The following is a 17,824-nucleotide window of genomic DNA, read 5'->3' as shown; positions in this document are numbered from 1 at the left end:
CACAAATAAAGAGGTGTACGGAATACTCAGCAAATAAAAATTGCCTTTTATTAAAATTGCTTTGACGTTACAAGTAAAAGCGATTATAAGTACAAGGTAGATCTAATAAAACAAGATTTTAAACATTTGAACTTTATCTCTTTAAATTTCTATATGTATATGACATCTTAAATTACTAGCTATAAATTTAGGAACATATAATTATGAGAATAGCTTGGTCAGACGACTTCATTCTAAGCGTGATGAACCATGACCTCGTTTTGACACCGATTCTTCATTTTATTCTTGGCGAGACGCCAACAAACACGGTTGTGGTGATTTTTCACGCGAAAACACACACATTTATCAGAGTACAAACAAGTTTCCTAGTTCTGTATTTTATAAAATAACTGAATGCGAGAGAGTTCTCTTTCGAACAGTTTAGGGCTACGTTGGAGAAATTCTCAGGTGTGATATCATTCTGAAAAGAGGATACGTGAAAAACACCTCCGCTGTCTCTGTTTCACGTGGAGTACAATCAACCAATAGCTAATGCATTGAAAGGGCACCCCCTCAAGAGAGACTTCGCACGGATACCTTACACATTTTGAAGTTTTCTGATTTAAAAATATTTTTAAAGGCCTCCAAGCCGCGCTTCATTTTTCTATCCATCTTCATTTCACGGACGGGTAAGGAGAACTAAACCTTCGTATCCGTCCTTTACTCTAAATGTCCCTCATATCTAGTTTTCTCTGAACTGTATGCGGTTAAGAACAGGAATATGGTGGTCTATTCAACAGAGAATGTAGTGACAAGTTGCTTTGCTGCCTTAGCTATGTCGTAGGCACATTGTATGACCTGTTGTGTCAAAAATGCCATGTCGACAGTGTTGCCTGGCAACACTGCACTTTTACATTCCACCTGTAGTCTGGCGGCACTGGTCTTCATTAACTGCAGCGATACACGCATGCTATCCACATCTGGATCCTAAGACAAACAAATCAATCAAATTCAATTGAGTGTCGAAAGTTATTAGCGAAATGCTTTGGTTTTGCATTACTTCATTCAGTGATTGGTTCAAAGTTTTCCCGCCACTTTTTCAACCAATCAGAAGTGAAACCAAAACCAATCGTGGCTCGCGCGTGCACATTTTCCCGCGCTTTGTGTCGGCTATGTGTAATCAATTCGAGTTTTGATTGGTTTACTGGATTGTCTCCGTTCTTTTTGATTGGCCAAAGTAATTACTTTGGTTTTGTTTTTTGCGACACTTGATTGAAACTCGCTCTAAGTTCAAGTCAATGTAAATTACCAGTCACTGCAAGGTGGCTAAGTATTTACTTAAGAATTGGAGGAGAAATGGCATGGTTTGAGACAATAAAAAGAAAGATAACGTAAGGTACCCGATGAAAAAGCAAGAGTTATGAATAAGAATTTGCAAAAGGTTAGTTTCATTTTGAATTTCCAAGTAGTGTGGCTTACTTCAGGGGTTAAATCCTGAAAACATAGTGTCACTTGTTGCTTTTTTACGGCTCCACATGGCATGGTAACGCGTCACAAATGGTGAAACAGTGACCCCCGACACTCGTTTATCTTGGCCAGATTTTTTTAGACCTGCCAATTTGGATTAGTCCCCACAGTTTCATATCCTACACATCAGTGCCTAAACCCGAAAACGCCAAGCATGTGGCTCATTGGAACGTCGCTTTTAATTTCTTGCTACAACAAGTTGCAAAAATAGTGGAGACTCTTCACCTTCTTGTGGCGTATTAATTTCCCTATTATGTATTATCTCTCACACTGCAGCCCCCCCTCCTTATCAGTGTTGCTAGCAAGACAAAAAAATGTTGGAAACTTAAGCAGTCAACATTGAAAGGGGGAGAGGGGAGAGGAAGTGGGGAAGGTTTCAATTCTAGATACGGCGGGCATTGGAAGCTGGAAAAGGTGTTTTTTAATGAAAGTGTCTCAACAATTTTGCAACTTGTTGTCGCTCCCTATAACACACTTACAGAATTCGCGCACTTTCCCGCGCTTTGAACAAGTCACATGTAAAATTATTGCTCCCAATTTTGATTGGTATGTGGCTCTGTTTGAGGCTGTGCTTGTGCATTGTGGTTGGTCTGAGAAACTATTTTGGTCTTGGATTTACGTCAATCAACTGAAAGAAACATCTCAAGCAAACTCTCTCACCTCTGGAAACAAATCTGCCATGTCATTCACTGCAGTGAAAATATTACTTGAACAAGGAATGAAGCTAAAAGTGGAAAGAGTTCCTTTGAGTTTCAATTTTACAACAAAGGTCCCAACACTTGTCTACTTTAAATCGACAACAATGGGAATGGTTTAATTCACCATACATCATAAGCTTATTTGCAGTAGAAAGATTTGAAATTAGGAGCACAAAGTAGGTTGTGACTTTAAATGGGAAAAGATCCAGGCCCCTCGCCAGCTATGTGGGACAAATGGCTGGCAAATTTTATTTATTTCACATAACTTTCTTGGAACATAAAAAGGGGTTTGAACTTTCAATGTCAAGGGGAAGGTAAAAATAAGATCACTTTAGGTGGAGCGTAATGGTAAGGATGTTTAATATAATAAAAAGCAATAGAACAAGAAACCACCCTAAGGACAAAAAAAGGATGTTGCCAGGAGTAAGTCATCATGGACAGTAACCCTTATCAGTCTCTGAGAGGGTAAGACCCACATCTCATAGTATTGAGATATGGGAGAACTGGAGGGGACCCCTCTACAAGGGCGCAGTACAGATCATGTGAACCCAGGAAGCTAAACCAAATAACAGCTATTTTATGGTGACCTGAGGATGGGTGTGAGATGCCCAAAGTGAAATAACTAATGCAAGTCTTACAGCAGTAGGAAAGTTATACGCAGAAGTTGCCACGATCATGAAACATACCTGCTGTGTCTTCCAGCCTGTGCAGACAGCAGTAACTCTTGAATCTTCTTTGTGATTTGCTCTGTGCACTGTACCACATTCTCTTGTGATACCTCGACCCTGGAGTCCTTTTTGGCTTGACTGACTAAACTGTCAGCTGCATTGATCAGCTTAACAGCTTCCTGATCCAGCTGTTCATCAAAAGGACTATCAGCTATGGAACAAAGGTGTAACACTAGTAAGTACATGTATTGCAAAGAGATTTTCAGTCAAGTCCAGAGATTAGTCATTAACTTGAGGATGTACATGTGCCATGCATCCAATCAATAAAATATCCTTATTAGTGCCATATTCTTTTATGCCATGACATTAGATCTATAGTTGTATCAAATATTTAATCCCTAAGAGTGACAAACATAATTATCATCTCTCCTTTCTAATCTGGGTTCTTTAACGTCCCACAGGGAACTTAGGAACATGGAAGACATTTGTGATCTCGACGGGGCTGACGGTTTATAATCTTGATCCGAGAAGACTTGAAAGTCTAACCTTTTGCAGATGAAATTACAAAGGCAGCACTTTGTCCTCATTTATTTTAAGATCCTGAGTGTTGATCTGGCTTGGGTTCTAGCCCACAACCTCTCGCATGACACCCTGACATGATCACTTAAGGTGTAACATTTCTGATTTGTAAAGAGAATCTCCTCATAAGAGCCAAAAAATGAAAAGAATGAAAAGACAACAGTTTTAGATGATGTTCATTCTGATACTAGGCCTAAAGAGGTCAAAAATATGGGGTTAAAATAATTTGAATCCATTCTATGCCTCTCACTCTCTCTGATCAACAAGAATGGGTAAAACTCCTGGTTCTGAGTACATTCTTTAGTAATTTTGACACATTCATGTACAATTACTTAAATTTACCAGTTATAACACAGTCAAACAAAATTGTAATAAATTGAAATCAAATTTCTTACCAACATTCACCAAAAAAACCACCCGAATATCCCTCAAATGATTGAAGGCCCCATTCACAAAAGGGCTATTTTCTACACAAACATCTAACTTGGGGAACCACTCACCATGTCATAATTATAATATTAGAGCAAACAAAGATAAACTCAACATACAAGAACTCATTCTTTCATGTTCCCTCATCTCCTCAACATTAAGGTATCTTCTCTCCTCTTCCTGTTCTTCTTGATCCTCCTTAACGTTATCATATGGATTGACTCTTTTACTTTTATTTGCATCTAAACCAGCAGTTTGTCCATGAAGGTTCGGCTGATTTGAACGATTCCTTAGGAGAGAGCCTGGGGATTCATATGGTGTGATATCATCAATATCAACATGATCATCCTCATCACTGTCTTCCTGGAATAATATCAAACAAAATTACGAGTGAGCAAATGTGAGAATTATATGAGCTCCAGATGGGACTTGAACCCTCAACTAATTTAGTCCAATGCTCTAACAACTGAGCTACTGGAGACTCTATGGTGAGCCAGGTTGAAATGTGGTCTTTGACCTGAACTGTATCACGCAGTTACAAAGTCAAATATCAACGAACAGCATAGCTCATAACTGCATCATGCAGTCACCTAAAGCTGTTAGAGACTTACATGTAGGCCTAGTTTTCATATGTCGGAAAAATCTCAGACGATAGGGGAATTCACAGTTTCCTGACAGCCCCATATTTTGCCGAGTATCGGAAAATCATTAGACGCTTGTCCCAGATTCTCCTGATAGTGACTTTCGTGGAAAGTGCGCCAAAAACTGAAAACTTGCAATTTTGAGGCTTGGTAACCAGCTAAAGCAATCACCGATGTCTCAGACAGTACAAATTTGAGTTTTCATATGTTGGCTTCCTATTTTCATGATTCGTCCCCAACCATCTCAGATTATCGGGATGTCTACTATTTATGGTTTTCATTGGTCGGCAAAGTCTGGGATGGTTGGGAAACTGCAAAATCCCCAATCAACTGGGATTTTCCCGGCTTATGATAACTAGGTTTCATGGTGACTGTGTGATGCAGTTATGAGCTATGCTGTCAGTCAATCTGTGCGCAGTTTGAGTCAATGACCCACATTTCACCCTTGAGCGGAACATTTGTAGCATAGTAATAGTGCTGGTAATCGGCTGAGATTTTATTATCAATCATCGGAAATAATCAGATTAAACCCAATCCATGGGCTATTATAATTGGAAAATCTATTGATAAAAAAAAACATGCTGCCATGTTTGTTGTGGAGAACATGAAAATGAGACAATGAGAGCCCTCTGGGAACCAACTTGATCATCGCAAGCTGTTTATATCTGTTTTGCTTTCATCTACTCTTGCTACCTTTCTGATCGCAGTAAGTTAAAATGTATTTTATGGCCAGCTACTAATTTAGAACAATTTCTGACATAACCATCGAGGTAAGTTTTTTCGTATGAAATACGCACTATCAAATGTGAAATAAATACCAAATGCAAAACCTATCCTGGTGCGAGCGTGTTTCGCCGAGTTTTGGAAAACATTAAAACTGTATGAAACAGAGGATTTGTCCACAATAATCGATTGTCATTGGAAAACCATTGGATCAATGAATGATTATAATCAATGATCGCTACACCACTACTTAGTAACCAGGCATTAGATCTGATGCGAAGATGAAAAACTGGACACCCGAAGCAACCTTTTTCAAATGTTCCCGCAGATAAGCTCCACCCCCGAATTCTAGCGACAATTTTTAGAAAAAAGGTGCAGCATTTTGTTGGAAAACCATTGGTTTATGCCTTGATCAATGCTTCAGAACATTTGATTAACATTTGCTTCATGTTCAACCTAAAAAACCAACAGAATTTAAATAACTTTTTGTACCTTAATTGAGGACTATGATCACTAAGTTACCTTTGCTGTAAATACGTTATCGTCACTAACTGTCATGAAGCTGTCTCCATTAGGGATACTTAGTTGGTTCTTTAGGACCTTGTTCTCATCTTCTAGCTTGTGGACCTAGAGCAATGAAAAAACAGCCTTTAAAAACAACACTGCCACTAATCACTTGTGGTCATTTAAATATTACTGTAAAGTTCTACATGTAGCATAGTTTGCCCCTCAAAAGACTTTTGAATAGCCCCTGTATTTGAGCTCTATTCCAAAATATTGAACAATACCATGTTGTCATAATGATTTGCTTGTAAACATTGAAGGTTGTATGTTTGTCATAAGTTCAGAAATAAAGTAAACTAAAATTAATACTTCACTTGTGCAAAATTTTTTAGAAAATTGTATCAAAAGGCATGGGGAGGGGGCAATAAGAAGCTTATTACATGTATATAAGGAGGGCCAGATGAAGTTAACTATGACCAGGCTAAAAAGTCAATAATTATATATTCTTACCTAGGTAATAGAAACTAGAGAAAAATAAGAAAAATTTAATTACCGGTACATAAACTCACATTTACTTGATTTTAAGTATTGTGTTTAAAAAGGACAGATGCATGGACATCACCGTTAACGATGGTTTCCCTCTAACGCAGGTAGGTGAAAGTTTTGGCTGAAGGTTTGAGGATACTAAGCCAGACTGGGAAAACAACACATGTGCAGTACAAGAAAAATTCTTGACACTTCAAGCAACTTCAGTTTGGAAACCACTTCAACAAGATGAGTGTGGCCATGAGAAACACAAAATGTTGCTGTGCATCAAATCAGTGAGAGATTGTAGATGAATCTTGACTCGTGTGCCATTTTTTGTAACATAACATAACAAATAACATATTATAGTTACGGTAATTTGTTCAAGCGACACCAAAAAAAGTAAAAGGTCCATACCATTAATTGAAGCTTCTGGATTTCATGAGACTGTGTTGAATTTACTTGAAGAAGCTGTTGTACACGTGCCTGAGGGCAAACAGAGTGTACAATGTGTCATGTTTTTTGATGCACAACTTTGTGATCTACTTTTCATGAACACAACAACTACATGTACACTACAAAGATGGCAGGTTCCAACGAAAGCTCATGTTTTCAACACTACTACGCACATGCGCGGAACATCGCAAATGATTATGTAATAACAGAGGTTATGTAAACTATGACACAATGTAAAAACAAAAACACCAACATGATAATAAATTGGAAGTCCAGAGACTTGAATGTAATTATTTAAACACATACATTAGCTGTGGTCAAAGCTTTCTCAAGTTTAGCATAACGTTCCATAGGAACAGAATCTTCTTCTACAAAACTTGTGGTGGTGCCCTGGGGGTGAAGAGAATAAAAGAAGGATCACCACTAATAATATTTTAATTAAAAATAAGAACTCTAAACTGCCACAGCAAGGAGTACATATTCTTTACTTATTACTTTCGCATTGTCTGTTCTTCAATAACGTACATGTACCAAAATGAGGGGGAACTGACCTTTTCAATTTGAACTTTTGTGATGATTTGTGAAGGGTTCTATAGAGGATGAAAAATTAATAACAGACAATAAACAAGAATTATCATCAAGCTTATTACAATCTGACATAACAGCGTTAATTGGCGCGGGTTTGGATGCTGTAACACTTGAGTCATATGGGACGTATGGAGGCTCAGCCATAAAGACCATGGAAATGAAGTTGATAATGTAAATTGGCCACTGTACAGGGATTCTAAAAGCTGACGTTTCGAGCATTAGCCCTTCATCAGAGCGAATCGAGGAATTATAGGTTGTGTGTAGTAAATAAATGTTTTTATAGTAGAGTAGGAGCTGCACTATTGGTGGTGACATGGCAATGTGAAAAACAGGAATACATTAGTTAAATGAAAAGTGTTCGTTAATACTGCAGGGATTTGGAAGATGACTTTTTGTGTCAGAATCTTGCGGCTTTCCGTCATACCTAGATGTAGGGAAAGGCCGCAGATAGCCACGTGTTGTTTGGAGTGGTTAGGGAGATTAAAATGACGAGCGACTGGCTTAGATGCATCTTTGTCATTCTTCTCAACACCGCGAAGGTGTTCGTGGAATCCGTAGCATAGTCGTCTACCTGTCTCGCAAATGTATAATTTATTACATACATGTAACGTACAGGTTATGCAATAAATGACATTTGCGGAGGTACATGTGAAACGATCTGTGATCTTAACAGATCGCTTAGGTCCCGAACATTCTGCTAGTGTTAAGAGTGCAGGACAAGTTTTGCATCGGTTCACTTCTTTGAGTCTTCTCAAAGAAAATGTTGAAGGAGAGAATGATCCTCACACATTTCTGGACAATTTGAGAACCCCTACAGGATTCTGACCTCTGGAGTTGAATTTTTGTCCACTGGCTCTTCATCCTCATCCGATGGCACTTCATCATATTCATGATCATAAGCATCTTCTTCAATTGGAAAAATGTGGGATTCAACAAAACCTTGTCAAATTAAACAGATTAAAAAAGTGTCAAAGGAAATGAAATTTAAACCATTAGGTAAATCACTCATGAGAACACACAACCATTGAATCAATTTTATTTCATTATGTATAAGGGCACTTTCCTTTCGTAATTTGATGATTTTGTCAAATTGTGACCCAATGCCTATGTGCAATACTTTTTTTCTTAATGTTGATGAATGAAGAGATTATTTTCCCTTTCTCCTGAACAGCAATGCTCTTGTTGGAAGAGGTAAAAAACGGTAAAGTCTCTGTTACGAGCCTGAATGCCCATTAAGGCCAGCGCTTATCTGCGTTTTCCGTAGCATGAAGTGACTAGGAGTATTTATGCTCCCCCCTGGATGGGATGCTAGTCCATCGCAGGGTTACCTCCAGCATTACGCCGGTACCCATTTATACACCTGGGTGGAGAAAAGCACCGTGAGAGTAAAGTGTCTTGCCCAAGAACACAACACAATGTCCCCAGCCAGGCCCCGAACCCGGACAACTCGATCCGGAGTCGAGCACACTAACCATGAGGCCACCGCGCCTCCCCGCGCTCTTGTTGGAAGAGCTTGACCCTAAACAATTGTACAGCATGAACAAATACATGTAACATATGGTATACACATCTATTCGTAATAATGGTAAACAGCAACTTACTGTTGCGTTTCATGCAAAAAAAATGTGATGTGAATGCAAATAACTACAGCAATAAAAAATTTCAGGACAAAACAACTTGTGACAGTTACTGATACAGCCCCTGCATGTACTGTAATCAACCAATAAGACACTTGTGTGCATCATTCAGTAGATCAATCTCTCACTCATCTTGGACAATGACTATTCAAGAAGTCCAAATCAGCCAGTTTCTACAGCGTAAGTGTTGTTAAATGAAATTAATGTTAAATAAATTAGTCAAGGGAACTTGTTTCTAAAAAAATACCTTGTGTCAAGTCAGGATTAGAGTCCTGCTCCCGCCGCCTTGCGTCGTTCAGTATATCAATAATCAATGTAGCAAATTCTTTAGCATTAAACAGAGCTAACTTCTGTCTGCCCTGATGATAAAAAAGAAAAAATATTAGTAGTAGTAGTATTAAAGGCATTCTTTCCAAAATGTACACATCATGTGGGAATAGACATACAAGCCCCATGCCTTTACGCTATAAAGTTTCCAAGGAATTCATAGGAAACTCTTGGCTCTAACAAACGAGAGGATTCAGGGATAATTAATTAACACATATACAGTTTAACATTTTATTTACGATAATTAAATTAACATACATGTACCGTTCAGTGCACGTACAGTACTGGGCTCTGACGCAACATGTAGGATAAGATGAAGTCCTTAATCTACTCCGCAGTTGATGCAGGATATTACATGTATAATTGTTGTAGAGAAATATTTAGAGCAAACATTTACATCCCTTTTACATTTTTAGTTATCTCCGAGATTGAATTTTGATCGAACAATGTAGACAGTCAGACAGTACAATTTCTGCTCTGCATCAAGAAGACTTGTTTTCAACAAGATAAGCTGTTCAGTACAATTTTTAGAATTAAATTACATTTGGACAGGCCAGGTTATAACTTTGCTACAGATTATGACCTCACCTGGTTTCGTGTAGATGAGAATGAAGGATTGACTGGAAGAAAAGGTACTGTTGTGGTGTCACTCACAAGTGCACTGTGATTCTGAGTAGCTAACCAAACTGGTAAAAATGCAAGGTATTAATTCAAATTAGTACAAATAATAATTTGTGTCACTTCCTGTGACTCAAATGCAATGATAACAAACAGGAAAGATACACGAACATGTCTTTTGGCTGTGAGTGCATGGTTGGGGTGCCAGACTTATGTATTTTAAACAAGGTGTAACTTCAGCTACAGGCTCTCCTATTGATGTTCCAAGCTTTGGTCCATCCACAGAATCACCAGAAATAGAATACTTCTGATTGCTAGATAAAGCTGTCCACTTGTACAAACAAATTTGACCATTTTTGCCTCTGCGGACACATTTTGCTTTTTTAATGTCCTGCATTGTATCAGTTCTGTAAGAAGCCCCTCTGGGGGAGACTGGTCCATTTATTTGCACACACACACACACAATTAGTAAAATGATAGCAAAATTTATAGGAGATTTTTGTGGAAACACAAAACAAAAGCTGAGATGAACATACCTGAATCACATTCTCTTCTATCAACTTCGTCATACACATCTGAGGCAAGCTCTTCAAACAGATGATGACTTAACTAAATGAGCCAACAACAATAAAATTAAACCACAAAACAGGAAGAGAATTATCAAATATAGCATCCCTAAGCATTTCACATGCACAACAAATAACTTTTATCCTAGATTTTACTTTGAGAAGAAGACTTTCACAGATAACATTTGTCAATAGGACCAAAACCAAAGAAACAATAGAAAGCTTTTAAAATAAAGATGACTTAAAATCATTGGTTACTGAACAGTGTCCATGACCCTGCCAAGGCGTTATTAATACTTCAACCCCTAGAATAACATGACTTGACATTACCATGCTTTTTTTTTTTTTAAATTCTTACATGCCATTGCCTTAAATTCCTTGGCCTTGACACATTCGGAAATAATGAAACAGATTTAACAACTTTGATTTAAACCACAACAAATACACTGTGTGAACATATGATTAAATCAAATTAAAATAACTTACAGCTTGAAGTTTTAGTTTTGCTTTGTTCGCATCATCCGACAGATCCAAACGGCTGTTAGGAGAAAAGAAAAAAATTATAGCATATTCATTCAAGATGTAGGTAGCTTATTTGTTCTAAACAAAATGCGAAGTTCAGATTACTGATATATATCATGCCCCAGTTGTTCAAACGATGGATAGCACTATCCAAAGGATAAATCACTATCCAGTGGATAAACACTTGCAAAACCAATTGAGTTATCTAGTGGATAGTGATTTATCTAGCGGATAGCGCTATCCATCGTTTAAACAACTGGGGCCAGTTCTTTTGAAATAACTCATCAGTATGCCTTCAAAAAATATTGAAAGTTAACAACAAACATTCAAAACCTATCTGCCATTGTTGGAATAAGGTAGTGGACTCCATTTTGATGATCTAAAGTGAAATGAAAGTGAAAGTGAGCATGACCCAGTTAATAGCATGTTGTCACAGTCGAGCTATATGTCACAGAAAAGAACATCCAAATTCCTCTTTGGAGCTTCAAAGATTTGAATGGCATCTTGAACATTTTTCCGAAAGTTGGTACACAAAGATGCATCATAACTACGCAATAATTTATCAAATGCTTGAAATAGTTTTCACTTTTCAAACACTGTTTATTTTATAATAAAACAAAAGTTCATAGCTAACTATTTGCGATATATCAAGGAAATATCCACGGGAAATTCAGAATTTCGAGAGCAAAGTTCAAAACTGAACTAAAATTGAAAATAACAAAATGCTTGACAAAAACAGATCTATTTCCCTGAAGATACGGTAATTTAAAAGTGTGCAATAAATAATTACAGTTTGCTAGGTCCAAGTTTTTCAGACACCTCCTTTTGAGAATAATAATTAATTTTGTTAATTACTATGAGTAAAAAATAAAATAAATTACAGCATCAAAGTCACTATTAAACAAATACGAAATAACCAGATACATGCACATTACCAGGTCGCCTGCCACATAAATAATATGTAAGCCTGTCTGTGAGCTCAAACTGAACTTCAATTAGTCTCTGTGCAATGTTAGAGAAGCCAGCCTCTCTAAAGAAATGGAAAAAAAAACCAAATAACTCTAATGATTAAAAATTGGTAATTTCTCATAAATTTCACATAATATTATACATTAGTATCACCCAACTAGTGGACTAAAGCAAATCCTGCATTTTGATTGGCTAAGCTACTAGAGGACTATTATTAATAGTCCTTGAGTAGCGAAAAGTATGACCCTTTCTTTCGTTTAATTCCCAAATAAATATTTCTTTAACTTGCATTTGCTAACTTTATTATTGTCATTTCTGTCCGACTAGTGGGGTGATACCAAACCAATTAGACCCTTCGCCCTGAAGGGCCATGGGTCAATACCCAATTCGGCTTCGCCTCATGGGTCTAATTGTTAAGTATTAGGCAAGTACAAAAGTCGGACCAGACCAACTCGGATCGCTAACCTCAGAATGACATCAAAAAATTAACATGATAAGGCCTCAAGAAATCACCCTAGCCCTAATCATTCTTTAAGCTAACCTTGGTGAAATCGGATACTTTTGGCTTTGGCTTTGCTCGATCCGAGATTAGCAATCCGAGTTGATCCGGTTCAACATTTGTACCTTCCCTACAGTATTTCAATGAAGTTAATGCAGTTTAACTGAGTTAACAACTAGGAGGGGTTGCAGTCCATAGTAATTATTGATGTCAGTAGTTTTGTTATAATTATTTGCACATGCATTGGATTCCTTGTGCTTGGAGTGGTACAACTCATTAATCGGTGTGGCTAGAAGAAGGAGCATTTTGTGTGGAGTGTCAGCTGGTTAAGATGATTGTTTAATTACCAGCAAGGATATTTCCCTTTAAAAAACTAATTTAACATTTATTATTATAGAAGGTAAATCGTTAACCTAATTCTCTTGATTTTAGACTTTCAAAAACTCATTTTAATAAATCATGAGCTGGAAACAGCCTATCAGGTCACCGATAAAATGTCACCTGCATGAGCTAATTATAACTGATAAAACACTCCTCCTTAGAATTTATTTATAAGGCATAGCTTGTTTTTATTGTATGCTAATGTTCTCCTCTCACAATTTTTTTACCTTTTGTTCAGACTCTACCTAGGAACATGCTTTTTGTAGAATACATGTAAAATTAATGACAGAATAATTATGTCATTATATAATTCCTTGAACTTGACGTAAAGGAGGTAGCACTAACACATCTGTACAATTTAAGTAACTTACAAAGCATAGTCAACAGGGGTTTTCCCATTTATGTCTGGTTTAGTGGGATCTGCACCATGAACAATGAGAAGCTCAACTTGAAGGGCTTGTCCTGCATTTGCTGCTACATGAAGTGGAGTATTACTTCTCTCCTGTTAAGAACAAAAAAAAACAGTTGTTAAATGACACAAATTACCACTGATAACAACATTACAGTGTTGTTCAAATACATGTACACTGTGTAATTTTAAATTGCAACAGATTCTCAGAATTTGACAAAAGAAAGTCACTTCTATTTCTAAGGTTGGATGTACTGACAGTGAAGATTTGCCACCATCTTTTTCAGAGCTCTGAAAATATTACAAACTTATATTACCTTGGCTTTTGTATGAGGGTGTTGTATCTTCCTAAGCATTTGTATGAAAACACCTTCCTTGGTCGATTAGTGACAATTAATAATTAATATTATCATACAAAATCGCCCTGATCTAATTAATGACTAGTAATTAAAAATATAAGAATAACAGAGTAAACAATAGGTTTGGGGCATTCTCTGTTATCAGGACAAGCTTACAGTAACTAACTCTACAATGCAGTCTTCATTCTTCCAACAACTTTGCTTTTTGTTACAGACTAGAAACAGAAGTGTACAAATTATAAAGTTATCAGTATCATATTAAGTACTTACAGGATGAAAATAATTTGCATGTGCACCTAGTGAGAGAAGTCTCAAACATGTCTCTAGATTTCCAGTTCTGACACTTGAATGCAGTTGCTAAAAAAGAACCATAATCTGGAAATGAAAACTTGGTTCACTGATTTACATGTACTAAACAGCTGAACTCTAAGTCAAATGTTGCATTGATTAAAATACAGTACGCTTGTTTAATGCTGCTGTAAAGAACCAAGACAGGGTTGCCACTCACCAGTAACAAAAAAATTCCCTGACTTCTCCCTCACTTTTCCCTGACCTCTAAACAATTTTTACTGATCTTAAATTACCAGTAGTTGAATAATCACATTTGCTTCAGCTTCTTTTTAAGGCCCTCAATATTTTTCTCTTTGTTTCCGATCTTGTTGTGCTTTTCATGCGATTTTGTGTGCAAAATCTTGTGAACTGCTTACCAAAAATAAAAATCCCTGACTTTTCACTAAAAATTTTTGTTTTTCCCTGATTTTTTTTTCCTGACCATGGCAACCCTGCAAGATGAAAGTATCTTCAAGGCAGCTGCCAGTGAAGCTGTACTTGGTATTTGACTTAGTCTACTTTAAAACTAAAATTGATTTTATCAAACGAGTTGATAAAGGTCGAATAACCACTGTCAAAGAGGAAAGGTTTCGAGCATTAGCCCTTCGCTCCGACGACGGACTAATGCTCGAAACGTCAGCTTTCCAAATCTTTCACGGTGGTTATTCGACCTTTATCAACTCATTTGATAAAATCAATTTCTGTTTCAATCTCCCCCCAACGCAGTACTACAGTTTCTTTAGAAACTAAAATTTTGTTTACTTTAAAACTAGTAAAGCACAGTGGCATGCGCATAATGTCATGATCGTAAATACCGACAAGTGTATCATTACGGTTAATTTATTTACCTGGCTGAGATCTGACACAGTTATGGTATCATCATCTTTACAAGGAAGACGCGGCACAAATGCTAGCCTTTGGTATTTTGCTTTGATAAACGTAGCTTTGGTAGGACTGCAAAAGAACCAGCAAAAAGTTCTTGACAAAGTTCGCCCCTAAAGTGGCCCCAAATGACAAGTGCAATTGTTTAGCATTTTGCAAAGTAAAATCTGTAAGTTCTACAGCTGTACTCTTACGAGGACAAGGATTGAGCCCTACTTAGCTCTACACAATGATAATACAGTGTAAGTATGATTTCTTGTAGACTATGAGCAGTCCCCCTTTTGCTCATAATAAATTATTTAGTGGCTGCAAGGAGAAGACTTGAGTAGGAGCAAGTGAAAAACTCCTCTTCAAATCCAGATTTTGTACCTGTAGGTTTCTTGCTTCCCGTCTGATTGCTATTACAAATAATAATAATAAATTTCTGTGCATGTGGTTGATTTATTGGACACAGCATTCTAGAATTGTTTCTACACTCTTGTTTAGATGAGAGGCAGTGTTCCCTAGTGGTTATACAATGTAAGCCCTGATAGGATGATTGCCTGGAATGGTTTTGAAAACCCTTGTGAAACTCTTTTCAGTAGCTGTTGTCAATATGCCACTGGCTTGCAGCCTGCAAGTTGGAAACTCTCTTAACTAAATTGTACATATATTTCTTTGGATGTTGCTTGCCAGACTAACATATATTCTCCCTCCAATCATTTCTTCTTTCACTTCATTTCAACACACAGTGAAAATGAATAAGATCTTATGTCATTAAAGAGCAACCTGCCTGATTTAACAGGCTCACAAGTTAACCATTGGAATAAAAGTGTATTTCTTGGGCAAGCACATAAACTTCATCAATAGCTTTATAACGCAGCTAGACTTACTGAACACGGTCTTTAGGGTTTGGTTTTCTTAGCCCCGTTTTCAGTTGGTTTGGATCTAAGAGTGAATGCTCCCAAATTGAGTTTGCTCCATTTGTAACAAGCTGCCGAACCATCTGCCAAACAAACAAACAAACAAAAATTATGAATAGTCATTTTAAAGTGGCTCAAGACAGTTTCAAATCTTTCAAGTAACATTCTTTTTATGGTATCAAAAGAAACACCAATAATTGCTGAACAAGGTGCGGTCATTATTGTGACGTAATAAGTCACCGTGGCAATGGGAAAGCCCTGTAACAGCACTCTTTATTTTGCCTTTAGTTGCACATATCTCAAAACAAACCTGGTGTTGCTGGAAGGTGAACAGAAGGCCACGATGAAACTTTCCAGTAAGTTTTAAAAAATTCTGTACAGCAGATTCAGAGCCACCTTAACTCTGATTCTGGGTCTGCCATACAGAATTTTTTAAAGCTTTGCAGAATGTTTCCAGCATAAAAAATGGGGGTCACTTAGTTTGTTTTTGAGATATGAGCAACTAAAGCCAACATATAGGGTATTTTTACTGGGCTTTCCTGTTACCAAGGTAACTTATTACGTCACAATAATAATTGCATCTTTTTCAGCAATAATCGGTGTTTCATTACGTTACCATAACATTGCTGTTATGTGATACAGGATGCAGTGCCAATCTTTCTAAAGAGAGTGTCTCTTCAAAGTGTTGAAACTGGTTAGAGCCACTTTAAAGGCAAATGAATCTCTGACACAAATTGCCCCTCGCAATAATAGAAAAGTTTGTCCTCTTGTGGTCAAATTATTTTCATATCACAATTAATTCAATTAGGCCATTCCATTTATTATGCCCACCCCCTTATTGAGGGGCTTAGAAATCCAGGGGGAGGGGGGTAAGTAGGGATAATTTCTGAGGGGAGTAACTCAGTTGGTTTCTTTGATTTTTCCCCATTTTCCCCCTTTTTCCGAGAGGAGAAATGTGTCGGCACTTTGATCTTCAATACCCTAAGGGAGCCATGTAGCCATGTTCAATAAGGATAAGGGGGGGGGGGGGGCATCTATTAAATGGAATAGCCCATTAAGACACTGCACTTTAACTGCATAAAGGTTTAATATTGGGAAGATATCATTAACGTCACCCATTGTTATTAATCTGCCCACCAGAGCCCCATTGGCTGTCAAAACAAAAGGTCTTTTGTTCCTGTGGTTGGCTAATTTGAATAACAAAGCAATGTTTGTAAACAGATCTATATCTTCCCTATAAACAGTTTACCCAATGTTTACAAAGAGTATAGAGAGAGAATAGCAATAAGAATAACACTAATAATAATCTGTGATTTTCAGCATTCAGAATTATCAGGTAAGGTGTGAAAATACAAAACGTCAAACAAATGGGTTCATTCATCGTGTTTGCAAATTCGATTAGAGCTTTACGAACGTTGGAGAGTTCTCACATACGTTTTAATTATACTTAATATAAAAGGCGAAAGAAGCAAGAAGTACATTCAGACAAATTTCAGTATCAACAATAACACAAGGATGTCGGTAGACCTAAAGACGCGAACGAGATAAGAATTACTCATTAGATTACTGGTAAAAGAACGTGTTTAGGTGGATCGATATAACGATACAAAAGGTTATACGAATTATCACGTCGCCCTTTCATCGTTGCTTGAATCGAGATCCTCACAATGATCATATCAAGAATATCGATTTTTCCTACATAAACGTCCTTGGCTACGTTGACTCAATTACTACATAATTCTATGTTGACAAACCGCTTGTAAGGTTGGACTCCAAGATGAATGTCGAAGGTGTTTGACTTGAGAGATGTGTCGACCCAAACTTCTGTGAACACTGCAGCATTCGTCGCAAATCAAAACTCCGCGATTTACTGATGCCCATTCTGGTCCTGTTCAAAGAAGACCATGCAAAATTGGTTTTCGATAAATTACTCCTTGATCTCTTTAGGGATCAATAAGCGACCCTCGGCTTTGCCTGCACGTTTAACGGCAATAAACAAGAACGTGACATCGCTTTAATACTCACCTGGGGCGCTACAATCCGCACAAATTTCTGTAGATGGACGTAGCTTCATCCTTAAAGACATTATTCAAGCCATAAAGGTGC

General features: G+C 37.3%; 1 protein-coding gene across 1 annotated transcript in view; it reads right to left on the bottom strand.

The window, feature by feature from the left end:
- Positions 1–25: 25 nt before the first annotated feature.
- LOC137975331 (ARF GTPase-activating protein GIT1-like) overlaps positions 26–17,824 on the bottom strand; it is a 17,911-nt gene continuing 112 nt past the window's right edge. The window contains exons 1-21 of the mRNA XM_068822422.1: positions 17,744–17,824; positions 17,473–17,606; positions 15,689–15,801; positions 14,783–14,888; positions 13,875–13,961; positions 13,208–13,338; positions 11,923–12,017; positions 11,321–11,366; positions 10,952–11,003; positions 10,436–10,508; positions 9,870–9,967; positions 9,202–9,313; positions 8,144–8,256; positions 7,281–7,319; positions 7,036–7,119; positions 6,691–6,759; positions 5,767–5,871; positions 4,000–4,243; positions 2,891–3,083; positions 2,167–2,230; positions 26–966 (exon numbers count right to left, since the gene is read on the bottom strand). The exon at positions 17,744–17,824 is cut by the window's right edge and continues 112 nt beyond it. Coding sequence (XP_068678523.1) covers positions 769–966; positions 2,167–2,230; positions 2,891–3,083; positions 4,000–4,243; positions 5,767–5,871; positions 6,691–6,759; positions 7,036–7,119; positions 7,281–7,319; positions 8,144–8,256; positions 9,202–9,313; positions 9,870–9,967; positions 10,436–10,508; positions 10,952–11,003; positions 11,321–11,366; positions 11,923–12,017; positions 13,208–13,338; positions 13,875–13,961; positions 14,783–14,888; positions 15,689–15,801; positions 17,473–17,606; positions 17,744–17,804 — 2,217 coding nt within the window. The 5' untranslated portion in view covers positions 17,805–17,824 and the 3' untranslated portion in view covers positions 26–768. The remainder of the gene's footprint in view (positions 967–2,166; positions 2,231–2,890; positions 3,084–3,999; positions 4,244–5,766; positions 5,872–6,690; positions 6,760–7,035; positions 7,120–7,280; positions 7,320–8,143; positions 8,257–9,201; positions 9,314–9,869; positions 9,968–10,435; positions 10,509–10,951; positions 11,004–11,320; positions 11,367–11,922; positions 12,018–13,207; positions 13,339–13,874; positions 13,962–14,782; positions 14,889–15,688; positions 15,802–17,472; positions 17,607–17,743) is intronic.

The sequence above is a fragment of the Montipora foliosa genome, chromosome 11 (assembly GCF_036669935.1).
Source record: "Montipora foliosa isolate CH-2021 chromosome 11, ASM3666993v2, whole genome shotgun sequence".
In the NCBI taxonomy this organism is placed as follows: domain Eukaryota; kingdom Metazoa; phylum Cnidaria; class Anthozoa; order Scleractinia; family Acroporidae; genus Montipora; species Montipora foliosa.
The sequence above is the reverse complement of the archived record's forward strand: the minus strand, read 5'-3'. Positions and strand labels throughout refer to the sequence as shown.